The 15,416-nt window shown below is 38.0% G+C and overlaps 1 protein-coding gene across 1 annotated transcript in view; it reads left to right on the top strand.

Annotated features, from left to right (window-relative positions):
* The window catches only part of SPATA17 (spermatogenesis associated 17), a 237,148-nt gene that overhangs the window by 32,416 nt on the left and 189,316 nt on the right, over positions 1-15,416 (top strand). The window contains exons 2-3 of the mRNA XM_055419887.2: positions 613-702; positions 4,889-4,970. Coding sequence (XP_055275862.1) covers positions 613-702; positions 4,889-4,970 — 172 coding nt within the window. The remainder of the gene's footprint in view (positions 1-612; positions 703-4,888; positions 4,971-15,416) is intronic.

Raw genomic sequence — 15,416 nt, 5'->3', positions numbered from 1 at the left:
CCTTATAAACACCACTGGCAAATTAATTAGTTGCAAATAGACTCTGATGCTGGGAGGGATTTGGGGCGGGAGAAGATTGGGACGACAGAGGATGAGATGGCTGGATGGCATCACCGACTCGATGGACATGAGTTTGAGTGAACTCCAGGAGTTGGTGATGGACAGGGAGGCCTGGCGTGCTGTGATTCATGGGGTCGCAAAGAGTCGGACACGACTGAGTGACTGAACTGAACTGAGATGATTATAAATATTAAAAAAGTAAAGCTATTGACAGCATGTGGTCTCTCAGAGAAAGGTTAATTTTTTAAGCATAGCTCATTGTTTCTGAAATATTTTCTTTATTTAGCATTTTGTACTAAGTAGCTTCAGTTGTGTCCAACTCTTTGGGACTCCATGGACTGTAGGCCACTAAGCTTCACTGTCCATGGGATTCTCCAGGCAAGAATACTGGAATGGGTTGCCATTTTCTTCTCCAATTTAGCATTTAAATTTCATTTAAAATAACGTTTGAATTATCCTTTTGGAAGAAATTAAAAATTAAGTTTAACATGTTGATTTGCTTTAGAATTGTATTAATTACTAATGAAATGCTTTAAAAAAATTTGTTTTTAGTGTTGTGGACATATTTCGTAAAAAGGAGAATGATGCAGCAATTAAAATCCAGAGCTGGTTTCGAGGATGTCAAGTTCGAGCATATATCAGGTATATTGATTTTGCCATGGAAACCTCAGATATACCATAAAAATATACTCCTTAGAAAATGTAATTTATTCATGTAGTTCTCATTGCAAATATATTTTTTGACTTGTAATGAAGTTAATAACTTATATGATGACCTTTAAAGACATAGCTCTTTTTGCTCCTTGTTTCGTATCATTTCAATACTAAATGATATTGACCATATCTCTGGAAAATTCTCAACGTTATAAGTATACTTGATCAGGTTATTTTCTGCAGGTTCCATTGAGTTCAGTTCAGTTCAGTTCAGTCGCTCAGTCTTGTCGGACTCTCCGCGACCCCATGAATCACAGCACGCCAGGCCTCCCTGTCCATCACCAACTCCCGGAGTTCACTCAAACTCATGTCCACAGAGTCGGTGATGCCATCCAGCCATCTCATTCTCGGTCGTCCCCTTCTCCTCCCGCCCCCAACCCTTCCCAGCATCAGAGTCTTTTCCAGTGAGTCAACTCGTCGCATGAGGTGGCCAAAGTATTGCAGTTTCAGCTTTAGCATCAGTCCTTCCAGTGAACACCCAGGATCGATCTATGACTGAACCTGTATTTTTATAGCAATGAATTTATTGACTGGTGCCTCTTGAGAAACCTGTATGCAGGTCAGGAAGCAACAGTTAGAACTGGACATGGAACAACAGACTGGTTCCAAACAGGAAAAGGAGTACGTCAAGGTTGTATATTGTCACCCTGCTTATTTAACTTATATGCAGAGTACATCATGAGGAACGCTGGGCTGGAAGAAGCACAGGCTGGAATCAAGATTGCCAGGAGAAATATCAATAACCTCAGATATGCAGATGACACCACCCTTATGGCAGAAAGTGAAGAGGAACTCAAAAGCCTCTTGATGAAAGTGAAAGAGGAGAGTGAAAAGTTTGGCTTAAAGCTCAACATTCAGAAAACGAAGATCATGGCATCTGGTCCCATCACTTCATGGGAAATAGATGGCGAAACAGTGGAAACAGTGTCAGACTTTATTTTTTGGGGCTCCAAAATCACTGCAGATGCTGATGGGAACCATGAAATTAAAAGACGCTTACTCCTTGGAAGGAAAGTTATGACCAATCTAGACAGCATATTAAAAAGCAGATATATTACTTTGCCAACGAAGGTCCGTCTAGTCAAGGCTATGGTTTTTCCTGTGGTCATGTATGGATGTGAGAGTTGGACTGTGAAGAAAGCTGATCGCCAAAGAATTGATGCTTTTGAACTGTGGTGCTGGAGAAGACTCTTGAGAGTCCCTTGGACTGCAAGGAAATCCAACCAGTCCATTCTAAAGGAGATCAATCCTGGGTGTTCATTGGAAGGACTGATGCTAAAGCTGAAACTGCAATACTTTGGTCACCTCACGCGAAGAGTTGACTCAATGGAAAGGAGTCTGATGCTGGGAGGGGTTGGGGGCGGGAGGAGAAGGGGACGACAGAGAATGAGATGGCTGGATGGCATCACCGACTCTGTGGACATGAGTTTGAGTGAACTCCGGGAGTTGGTGATGGACAGGGAGGCCTGGCGTGCTCTGATTCATGGGGTTGCAAAGAGTTGGACACGACTGAGCGACTGAACTCACTGAACTGAACTGAAGAAAGAAAAACATAGCAAAATGAAACAAAACAGAAGCTATTCCAATCCTCTCCAATATGTTGGTAAATAAAGACAAATGGTGCCAAAATAATACCATTCTGATTACAGGGAGACCAAAGTTGATCCCTATCTTAACTGTTTCCATTTTTTCTTCAGTGCTAAAATTTCCTTCACTTTCTCATCAATTCTGAAAAATATTGCCCTTGATGAGGTAGACAAAGAATATGACTAGTCCATTATAAGTCAGCTGGTGAGCTAGGGGTTATACTGTAGTCTTTCTTATATTAACTAGTAGGAGCCAGACATGGAAATAAAAGCAGGAAGATGATGTTTCTCTTTTGGCCACTATGCCAAATAGGAACATGGCAGCAGAGTATTTTTTAATTCAACAGACTAAAATGACATTACTTGGGATAGACTGAGTAACATGAGTATGAAAAAGGAAAGTGTTTCTTGTCTTCAAGAATTATTTCAGAGTACTTGTAGTGATTCACATCAATATTGCCTGGCTTATTTCTCAACATGTCACTATGACCTGTTTTATAGTCTTTCATTGTATTCTTCTTCTTAATTTACTTTTGATTTTTTTGAAGAAATTTACCCAATTAGTTTCATAGTGATGCAAAATTTTTATAGATTATATATCATCCTGGTGGCTCAGAAGGTAAAGAATCTGCCTGCAATACGGGAAAGTTGCATTCGATCCCTGGGTTGGGAAGATCCCCTGGAGGAGGACACGGCATCCCATTCCAGTATTCTTGCCTGGAGAATCCCCATGGACAAAGGAGCCTGGTGGGCTTCAGTCCATGGGTTCGCAAAGAGTCATACACAACTGAGCAACTAAGCACAGCACGTAGTTATAAAACATTGAGTATATTCCCTGTGCTGTAGTATATCTCTGTAGGTTATTTATTTTATACATAGTTCAGTTCAGTTCAGTCGCTCAGTCGTGTCCGACTCTCCGCGACCCCATGAATCACAGCACACCAGGCCTCCCTGTCCATCACCAACTCCCGGAGTTCACATAGTATTACCTCTTAATTCCCTGCTGCTGCTGCTGCTGCTGCTGCTGCTGCTAAGTCGCTTCAGTTGTGTCCGACTCTGTGTGACCCCATAGACGATAGCCCACCAGGCTCCCGCGTCCCTGGGATTCTCCAGGCAAGAACACTGGAGTGGGTTGCCATTTCCTTCTCCAATGCATGAAAGTGAAAAGTGAAAGTGAAGTCGCTCAGCTGTGTCAGACTCTTAGCAACCCCATGGACTGCAGCCTACCAGGCTCCTCCGTCCATGGGATTCTCCAGGCAAGAGTACTGGAGTGGGGTGCCATTGCCTTAGGAGTGCCTTATACTGAACTTGTCTATAAATTTCAAATTCTATAAAAATAAAATTTCACAAAAGAGAAATAGCCCCATAAAAAAAAAAAAATCTATATCTATGTAAGACTGAAAAAGCTCTTTCATTAGGTGCAAAATTAAAAGTACAAGTGGTAAGAAAGCATGGTTTAATGGCAGTGTTTTTTAGTGGAACATAAAATTAGGGTTTTATAATCAATGGTGCCTTATATTCGATTAAATACAATAACAATAATAAAAAATTACACAGTGTTTACCACATGTCAAGCATTGTCCTAAGCACTTTACATGTGTTATGTCATTTAATCTCCACAACAACCTTATGAGGTAACTAGTATTATCTGTCATTTACAGATGAGGAAATCAAGGCACAGATACATTAAATGACCTGCCCAAGGTCACCAGCTAATAAATGGCAGGGTCAGGATTCCAGTCCAGGCATTTTACCTCCAGAGCAAATGCTCTTAACCACTAGTGCTCATTGATGTTTGCAGTTACCTTGGTTGGCCCTGTGTATTCCCGACTCTCCACACCAGCCCTCTCCAGCATAGTGTCCATCACGTCATTCAGTTGGACCACTTCTACTCTCTTATTAGGCTTCATGGATGGGAAGAGCAACCCCTGTCTATTTCCCTCTCTTCCCTCTGGCCACTGATTAGTTCATTCTCTATGTCTGAAATTCTTTTTTTGCTTTTATTTTTAATTTTCACTAGCTTGTTTTATTTTTTAGATTCTACACATAAGTGATAATATATAGTATTTGGCTTTCACTGTCTCACTAATTTCCCTAAGCATAATACTCTCCAGTTCCATCCATGTTGTTGAAAATGGCAAAATTTCATTCTTTTTTAATAGCTGAACAATATTCTAGTGTATGCATGTGTGTATGTAAAATATATAGTATCTTCTGTATCCATTCATCTTTTGATGAACATGTAGATTGCTTCCATATCTTGGTAATTGTAAATAATACTGCTATGAATATTAGAGTGCATGTATCTTGTTGTTTTCTTCAGATATATACCCAGGAATGGATTGCTGGATCATATGGTAGTTATATTATTAGTTTCTTGGGGAACCTCCATACTGTCTTTAAAAGTACGCATAAACTTGGCTTTGAATTTGATTTCTTGAATATGTGGAAAGGAACGTTCTAGGCAAAAATTGAAAATATATCATTGTTTCAATGAAAGCATACTAATAAGCATATTTTCTACCTAGGTATTTACACAGAGCAGCAACAATTATTCAGAAACAATGGAGAGGTTACTTAGGCAGACAACAATATCAAGTAATTGTGAAGGTAAATATTATGAAATTTATATATGTTAGCATTTGGCCTATATAATTTATTGTAACTTATTCACATCAGTCACATTTATAGTAGTTTTAGAGTTATTGATAATATTTATATGAGAACAAAATTGAGCTTAATTTTGAGAATGAGACTTATGAGAAGATTTTCCTGATTTTTCCATGAAAAAGTGATGACTAACTTCTTTGTACCCAAACTATATCAGGTATTTTATTTTTGTTAAAGTACTCTTTACAGCATATGTATTTGTATGTACTTATTTGTTGAAAATTCTTTCCATTTTCTAGATGGTGAGATTTTTCAGAGAAAGCATTGTAGCTTGTTCATTTTTGGTCCACCAACATTTAGACTAATCTCTGGCTCACCAACAGTTAGTAAACATTGGTTAAAGTGCCCCAAATTAATTCTACAAAGGAAAAATGTAAGGCAGTTTCTCTCTCTGCTACTTATCATTCCCTTTGATTGACTCTTGGGAGATTTTGAAGATTTACCTTAATAAATGTAGCATAACACAGTCATCTATATCCACCAATAGACTTGCAGAAGTATGAGATAACTTGCCAATTTATACCTTAGTTAAGAGATTTTAGAAATTAGGAAAAAATAATTTTTTGATATAAAATCAGGAGGTTTCTAATCATTCTCATACTTCACTAATTTTCTGATTTGTTATGCTTTCTACTATAAAAATTTTAATTTATTCTTAATTTATTCTTTATTAGAGGCATTTAAATTAAGTTAAAAGATATAGAGGGAGAAAAGGAAAAATAAGTAGACAACTAAATAATAAGAGGGAGGGAGCATATGTATTATTATTGTTCAGTCACTGAGTCACGTCTATCTCTTTGTGACCCCATGAACTGCACATGCCAGGCATATGTATACCTATGGCTGATTCATGTTGATGTATAGTAGAAACTAACAAAACGTTGTAAAGCAATTATCCTCCAATTAAAAGTTAAAAAAATAATGTATCCACCTTTGGTGAGGAAATTGTAAAACATGTTAATAAAATAAAGGGACTGTTTAGAGGAAGAGCCGAATAGATTTAATGAAATAAAGTATTTTTTTAAAGATGCTGGCACAGATTTTTACAAGTATTGGATCTCTCTCACAGCTAGATTTAAAATTACTGTAATGTTTTTATAGAGTAGATCTGATGTCCCTACTGGGGAACCTATTTTAGTGATAGATTCTCTAAATATCATGATTCTCTTGAGTTAAGTTCCTATTTAATACTATATGTTCCCAGTTAATTAATATATGTCCCTTCAGATTTTAAAAATCCACTAATACCAAGGAAAATTTTATTCTTTTAATTTACCTGGCTGAATAGCTCACTTACATGTCTGCAACAAAGGATATTTCATTAATTTCATGAATTGTTAGCATGGGTTTTCTTGTCTAGAACACTAATCTCTTACATCATTGTAAGGCTACTTAAAAAGTGATTTTTAAATTTTGAAATAATTTCAAATTTATAGAAATTTTGCAAAAATAGGACAAGGAATTCTCCTATATTCTTAATTTCTCCTATATCTCCTAAGAATTATTCTTAATTCTCCTATATTCTTGCATTCAAGTGAACAGATGTACTATATAATTTTCTTTTACCTGTCTATATGTATTTTTGGGTTTTTTCCACTGCTATTTTGAATCACTTAGACAAAGTTATAGGAAGTGCCCATTACCTCTCAATTCATCAGTGGATATTTTCTGCATAACCATATTAAAATGATCAGAATCAGGAAACTGACATCTATACAAATCAATTGTCTGTTCTTTGGATTCTAATCATATTTCACGGATTGTCCCAGTGATTTAACTTATAGCAAACACGTTTTCTCCAGGGTATAAACCAGTGTTTCACATTGTATTTAGTTGTTGTTTCTCCATAGTTACCTTTAATGTGTTTGGTCTGTCTATGCTTTTCATGACCTTTGTTCTTGAAGAGTATAGAATAATTATTTTTTATATTATTCCTCAGTTTTGGTTTATGTTTATTCATTGCTGTATTGAGGTTATACATTTTATATTACAATACATCATATTAGGAACCATATGATGTCAGCACATCATATTAGGAACCATATGATGTCAGTTTGTCTCATGGCAGTTGATGCTAAATTTGATAATCTAAGGTGGTATCTCTCACACTTTTAGACTTGCTATTTTTATCTTATGAGGCAGTGTTTTAAAACTGGGTATATATCTCCTTCATCACCAAAATTTTTTCTTTTAGATTTACCATGTCATTATGATTCTTACTAGATAAGAATTATTATATTTGTCAAATAGTGGTTTTCCTAACCTTGTCATTTCTTCTGCATTTTCTTGTTAGCATTTTTGTATAAGAAAGAGCCTTTTTCCTCTTTATCCATTCATTTATTTATAACAGTTTTAACTCGTGAGTTTCTATTTTGTTTAGTGGATTATAATAAATTATCACTGATTGGTTTGCTGCTCAAATTTTCCCAGATTCGGTGAGTCAGAGCTCCTGCAAGTCAATTTTTAATAGAGTCAGATTACGTAAACAGAATGATCAAAAATTAAGTTGTTTTCTATGGAATAATGAGCATCTTTAGCCACATTATTTATTATTATTCATCATGAGATCTATGACTTTGTGTAGACAAGACTGTAGAGTATACTTATGCATATGGCATTCCATGAACATTACTGACTTAACTTTCATGCTGCTATTTCTACTCACAAGTCACCAACCAGATGGTTATGAATGATTGACACCTCCTTTTAATCAAGCATATGAAAAATGTATACATTTCAATGACTATTGTCAAAATATTCAACTTTGGAATCTATATTTGTTCCAATGATATTGGAGTTGCTGAAAAAAATATCTTTAAAAGTTCAAGTAATGAGCCACCCAAGAAAATTTGTTTTGTTACTTTAGGGTCTCAACTGGCTCACAAAGAAAGCCACTCAGCATGATCACCAAGTTACTTTCCAGATTTGGATCTAATTATCTTGGGGTTCTTGAAAAAAAATGGAGATTTTCCTCAGTTAAATCAGTTCTTGATGGTTTTTAAATCTGTTCATCTGTATGGTGTTTTTGAACACATCTGTTTTATTTATTTATTTATCTGTACACATTGTGTACAAAGTACCTAACATAAAGTGAAGTGAAGTCGTTCAGTCGTGTCTGACTCTTTGCGACTACCAGGCTTCTCAGTCCATGAGATTTTCCAGGCGAGAGTACTGGAGTGGGTTGCCATTTCCTTCTCCAGGGGATCTTCCCGACCCAGGGATCAAACCAGGGTCTCCCGCATTGTAGGCAGACGCTTTATCCTCTGAGCCACCAGGGAATCCCCTAACAAAGATCTCAGTAAATAACATAATCTGATCTTGGCATATAATTACTGAATGAGATTAGAATAGCTGCCATTTACTGGCTGACTAGTGAGAGTAAAATATTGTACTAAGCATTTTATATACTTAACGTGTATACCATCTAAGGGCTCCCGAGGTTGCTCAGTGGTAAAGAATCCACCTGCCAAGCAGGAGACATGGGTTCGATCCCTGGATCAGAAAGAACCCCGGGAGAAGGAAATGGCAAGCCACTCAGGTATTCTTGCCTGCAAAATCCCATGGACGAGGCACCTGACACGCTACAGTCCATGGGGTCCCAAGAGTCAGACATGACTTAGCAATTAAACAACAACAATAATACCGACTAAAGTCTATGCCAGTCCTGTGAATATTATCACCATTTTATAGTTTTAGGCCCAGAGAGGGTTACTTCCCCAAGGATACATTGTTAGTGATAAGTGGAGAAAAGTTCAAACCCAATTGGATTTGATTCCAAAACGCTTACATGGAGAGGTAGGCAGTTCAGTCTCAATCATTATTGGAGATTTCCGTTCTCGGGTTTATACAGAGTTCCTGTGAGACTTAAGTAGTGCCACTAGAGCAGAATTCCTCACTTTTGTCCAGTCTTCATTCACAAGATATCTATTGTCCAAGCTCATGTATTCAATCCTTCAGGATTCATCCTTCAAGGACTCCATGACAATTCCGCCACATAAAGGGAAGGGGAATTTTTGCCAGAGCTGGTATCTTCCCTGGTGTTCAGAATCCCGTTTCCTCCACAGATGCCAAGTTTATCCCTAGAGTTTTAGCCACATCCCAGACTTCCCTGGTGGCTCAGATGGTAAAGAATCTGCCTGCCGTGCTGGAGACCCAGGATTGATCCCTGGATCAGGAAGATCTCCTGCAGAAGGGAATGGCACCCCACTCCACAGTTCTTGCCTGGATAATCCCATGGACAGAGGAGCCTGGCAAGCTACATGGGGTCGCAGAGTCAGACATGACCAAACGACTAACAATTTCTTTCACTTTTTCAGGAGCAAAAAGAATGCCAAATGTTGTAATATTACAAAAAGCTAATGCCCCACTCTTTCCCAGGCATGTGGAATATTTTCTTCGTTATTTCTCTTTTTCTGCCCATGTTTCTCCCACTGATGTCCCCCACCCCCTCCGTATGATTTCTCAGAGCTCAGGTTTTAGGGGAGCAAAGCTGGGGGGGGGACAGTCACATATTAACTGACTGAAGCAAAAATGTGTAAAAGGACCTGCTACTCTCCTGAGCTGGGAGTGGGGCATGAATGAAGGATAGTGTTTGACTCTGTTAATTACCCTCTCACGCACAGTAGTACACATTGTCACACATATAGTCCTATAGTTCAGTTCCGTCGCTCAGTCGTGTCCGACTCTCCGCGACCCCGTGAATCACAGCACGCCAGGCCTCCCTGTCCATCACCAACTCCCGGAGTTCACTCAAACTCATGTCCATCGAGTCGGTGATGCCATCCAGCCATCGCATTCTCTGTCGTCCCCTTCTCCTCCCACCCCTAACCTTTCCGAGCATCAGAGTCTTTTCCAGTGAGTCAACTCGACGCATGATGTGGCCAAAGTATTGGAGTTTCAGCTTTAGCATCAGTCCTTCCAATGAACACCCAGGATTGATCTCCTTTAGAATGGACCGGTTGGATCTCCTTGCAGTCCAAGGGACTCTCAAGAGTCTTCGCCAACACCACAGTTCAAAAGCATCAATTCTTTGGCGATCAGCTTTCTTCACAGTCCAACTCTCACATCCATACATGACCACGGGAAAAACCATAGCCTTGACTAGACGGATCTTTGTTGGCAAAGTAATCTCTCTGCTTTTTAATATACTATCAAGGCTGGTCATAACTTTCCTTCCAAGGAGTAAACGTCTTTTAATTTCATGGCTGCAATCAGCATCTGCAGTGATTTTGGAGTCCAAAAAAATAAAGTCTGACACTGTTTCCACTGTTTTTCCATGTATTTCCCATGAAGTGATGGGACCAGATGCCATGATCTTTGTTTTCTGAATGTTGAGCTTCAAGCCAACCTTTTCACTCTCCTCTTTCACTTTCATCAAGAGGCTTTTGAGTTCCTCTTCACTTTCTGCAATAAGGGTAGTATCATCTGCATATCTGAGGTTATTGATATTTCTCCTGGCAATCTTGATTTCAGCTTGAGCTTCTTCCAGCCCAGCGTTCCTCATGATGTACTCTGCATATAAGTTAAATAAGCCAGGTGACAATATACAGCCTTGACGTACTCCTTTTCCAGTTTGGAACCAGTCTGTTGTTCCATGTCCAGTTCTGACTGTTGCTTCCTGACCTGCATACAGGTTTCTCAAGAGGCAGGTCAGGTGGTCTGGTATTCCCATCTCTTTCAGAATTTTCCACAGGCAGTCCTATAGTAGCTATCTTTAAACCACCATTTCCAAATTTATTCTGCATAATTTTTTTTTGCCTAACAGCTGCATACAATAATAATAATGCCATATAGTATATATTAGGCTATAAAATGAATGGTATAGTTAGTGATTTTAAAACTTTTGTAATAGAACTCCCCCTTAACTAAAATTTAGGAAACTTTTTAATCCCTGTATGCCAAAAACAGGTGCAAACAGTGCAGCTATTTTGGAAACTGGAAACAGAACTGGTTGGTCTCTTTCCTTGCGGCCTCTGTTGTCATCTGAGCCAGCAGGGCATGATCTGAAAGCCACTGATTTTGATTTGCTTTTCTGAGGAAGGATCACAAGAAAATGATATTAATTGCCTGGAGGAGAAGAGAACCGAGTACTTGAGGACTAAGCTTAAGAAATAGACTTTTTACTGTAAACCCTTTGGTAGGTTTTGAATTTTAAACAATGTGAATATATTATCTATTAAATACAGAAAATTAATTAAAAAGGCAAGTCAATTTAAAAGGTACTCCCCCACCAAACACACACAGGCAGATAATAAGCGCTCAGGTAGGAAGTTAATGTTATCTCTGAAGGTCAAAGTGGTGAGATTTGTGCTGAACCTCTGGGGATCAGGAGACTATAGCTTGGGGAGAGGCAAGGACATTTCAATTAGGAACCACGTGAATGAAGGTTTGAAACTAGGAATGTGCGTGGTGTAACAGGAAATGTTGAGGATGTTGATATAGGTGGCTGGAGAGAGGTGGAGGACTAGCAGAACATTGGTAAGGAGCTGAATGTGACTTTTATAAAATAATTTCCTGCCCTTTAAGGGCCTTTCTTGTTTAAAAACATGTTTTACACTCATAGTCTGTCAAGTAGAAAATGCAGGTGTTCTATCTTTTTTTTAAAGATGAAGACATGGAGACTCAAGGAGTTTAAAAGATGGAACCAAGGTTCCCAGTTTCTGATCCCTGTATATCCATGTGCTACCTACCTTCTAAAAATCTCTTTCTGGAGGTCCCTTAGGCACCCCAAAGCTATTCCTCCTTCTGTATACCTTTATTCAAGTAAATGGCACAACCATTCAGCCAGAAATCCAAACTCATTCTCGACTCCTCGCCACACTCTTTTCCCCACCTTCTATCTCCTTTCAGTCATCAACCACTTGGCACTGTCCCTCAGAAAAGTCTCTTGATTCCAACCTAAACTAGGAATCAAGAGTAATTTTACTCCCATGCCTACAGTCCTCGCCATAGCACACAGTGTAAAATTCACACTCTTTGATGTGACATGGTGGATTTTCATTGTCTCAGGATCCCTTCTTATCTACCCTTACTTCTTGCTACACCTGTATAGATATACTTTATTCACTACTGTATGTAAAAGAGATAACTAATAATAACCTACTGTATAGCACAGAGAACTCTACTCAATACTCTGTAATGACCTATTTATGGGAGAAACAGTCTATAAACAAAGAGTGGATATATGGGTATGCATACCTGATGCACCTTGCTGCCCACCTAAAACTAACACAGCATTGTAAATAAGCTGTTTGCCGTTGCTAAGATATGCTGTGCCCTACAGGCTTCTTGCAAATGCTATTTACTTTGCCTGGATGCCCTTCTTCTCTCTGACCTGCTTCCCATTGGTCTGAATGCCTACTCATGCCTCAAGACTTTACTTAAAGATTGACCTTCCCTGATCTCCTGAGGTTGAGCGTGGAATGGTAGGAGATGGAAGACATCAGGTGTGCCTTCCTCGTGCTTTGCTCCTGTAGGTATTTGTGTCACTGTGATCCATTTGTTTACTGACATCTCTTATTTGACTGGGACCTCCTGAGAGTCAATGACTGTTCTAGTTATTATATCTCAAATGATCACAGTAAATGTTACATAGAAAGCCTACAGAATCTTTTGCTAACTGGATAAATTAATTACTCATAGGGACATAAGTTGGAGACCTCATTTTGGCCAACATAGGTGGTTAGTATTCATGTGTGCCAAAAATTCTTCCCTACCCACTTCCGTGTAAACGAATGATTCCTCCCCATCGCTTTGGTTTTGGGCTAAGCCATGTGTTGTGGACCATAGCCACAGGGAAGCTTAGCCCACAGGTAATGTGAGTGAGAAATAAACATTTTGTTTTATAAGCTACTGAGATAGCTGCATTCTTTATTTTTTCCCTCAGCAAAGCTGATTAATGGTTGTAATGACAGCAAAAGCATGGATGTTGATAAGAAAACATTCTGAGTTGGACATTCAGTGAAGCTTTTACGAAATGAGAGTCTGAGATTTTGAGTCTGTGATGATGTTAGGACACCTCCATGTGGTGATATCTTGTAAGGCGACTTTGCTACCTCTCAGCAGAGTGGCTGGCACGTTATAATTAGCACCGAACAAATGCTTATTAAAGAGAACTTTGAGCTGAAGAGTCAGAACTGGAGATAAAGGTTTTAGAGCCATCAGTTTAAGATGGTAAGATTTTCTACCTGATGGAAAAGTATCTGAACAGTAGAGCAGAGGGCCAAGAATTAAGGCTTGTGGAATGCATTAGTAGGATTTAGGGAGAGGAAGGGAATCATAGGTAGATAATAAACAGAAAAGCAGAGACACAATATCACAGCAACCAAAGGAGGAAACTGTTAGAAATCTTGAGTTGTCAACAATCTCACATGTGGCAAAGGTCAAACGGAAAGTAAATTGTGGAAAGTCGGAAGTCCTAGGATCTCTATTTTAGATAGGTTCTGTATTTTTAGACAGAACCTTAAAATTCTCCCTTAAAATTCTGCTATACCAAAATATTTCCATCCAGCTTTTAAATAATTTTCAAAGCAACACCAGCTGACTTATCCAGTCCTGAAGTGTTATGCATTCTCCACTAGCATTCCCTCACTGTGATTTGATTCCTCTATTTTTTCCTGGATGACAGCTATTTTTATTTATTTTAATTTTCAACCTCCATTTCAGGTCTTCCTGCTGACTTTCATAATGCTGTATCTGGCAACATAACCCAAATTTGTCCATCTGAAGAACTGAGGAGTATCGATTCATAACCTTGAAAATCTTCCCTGTTAATGAGGATGTGCTCTGACTCTTCTTTTCCATTAGCAGTGGGTTTCTAGTCACCCGGGGTGTGTGCTTAGCGCATGAGCACTGCAGGCCTGCTGGATTCCTGTGATGGTTTCACTGCAGCCTGCTCTTCAATTTGGTTACTCAAATGGTCCTACTGTTTTGGTCCCCTTCTTGTTTTCAACCGTATAATGTTCTAAGTAGCTTGTCCTTACCACTCCTTGTTTTGTTTCATAAATGGTGAAGTGAATACAGTCATTTCTGTAGATGATAGTACCAGAATAATGCTGAAATCTATCATCTGTCTCTTTTGGAAAACTAGCACTTTGTGTGTTACAGGACAACTGTATACATCTTGTTATCCTTTTCAATTTCCTTTTACCATTCATGCTAAGTCGCTTCAGTTGTGTCCAACTGTTTGTGGCTCTGTAGACCATGGCCCTCCAGGTTCCCCTGTCCACGGGAGTCTTAGGCAAGAATAATGGAGTAGGTTGCCGTGTCCTCCTCCAGGGGAGCTTCCTGACCCAGGGATCAAACCCGCATCTCATGTCTTCTGCATTGGCAGGTGGGTTCTTTACCACTAGTGCCACCTGGGAAGTCCATATTTTATAAACCATATTGTATAAACCATTACATAGTTTATATTGTGTTTAATATCAAGTATACACTCTGAAAGCAGCTACTCTAATATACATGATTAATTCTACATACTTTTATCATGAGATAAATATATGTATATATATATAAAACTATAGATCTAAACAGCTCAATGTTTGTTTTTAAATTGAGCTCATTCAGTAAATAACATATATGGCCACCATATTAACAGAATTTGATTAAAACTTTTTGTTAAAGTAATATTACTAGCCTATGATAGAACCATTTAATTTATAAAAATAACTCTCATTTAAAAATAGATTATCCTTCAAATTATAAAAATAATGTTATTGCCAAAAGGGCTCACAATACGTATATACTTCTTATCATTTTACTGTTCTTCTTACAAAGTTTTTGTATTTGATTAATATTCAGAAAAGTAAAAATAGAAAAATTCTGTTAGCTTTAAATGGAACAAAGGATATCATCTACTATCGACTCTCATTATGTGATGTCATAAATACCAGCAGGTTTGTTTTTAATATATTGTAAAAATGCATAAAATTTTGGTCATTATTTTTAAAACTAGTGAGATTGACATGGTTGCTTGTACAGATATTTTTATTTCTTTTCATTAGATGAATGAATGTACCATATATAGCCTAACTCATTCTACAAATCTGTTTGTAGGGCTTTCAAGTCAGTTATACATTAAGGCAACATTTATCTCTCTTTAATGTTAGAGCAAAAAACTGAAACATAATCTATTTTTTCCCCTCAGGATCTGGCATTTTAAATATCAAAGACCAGATAACTTAAGACTCTGACTTCCTAATATTAATTTAAAACTTTACTAACATTTTCATTATAATTATATGAAAATAAGTTTAGTTTACTTGCTTTTAAAGATATATTAACTTTGAGAAGCAATATAATTGGCTTTTAATTTTTTGTGTGTGGTGGAAAAAGGAAGGTTATTTTAACAATCAGCTGTTGATAATGACCATATTGCTATCAGTGGCC

This window comes from Moschus berezovskii, chromosome 17 (assembly GCF_049115385.1).
Source record: "Moschus berezovskii isolate FMDL1 chromosome 17, NW_MosBer_1.0, whole genome shotgun sequence".
Taxonomy (NCBI): Eukaryota; Metazoa; Chordata; class Mammalia; order Artiodactyla; family Moschidae; genus Moschus; species Moschus berezovskii.
The sequence above is the reverse complement of the archived record's forward strand: the minus strand, read 5'-3'. Positions and strand labels throughout refer to the sequence as shown.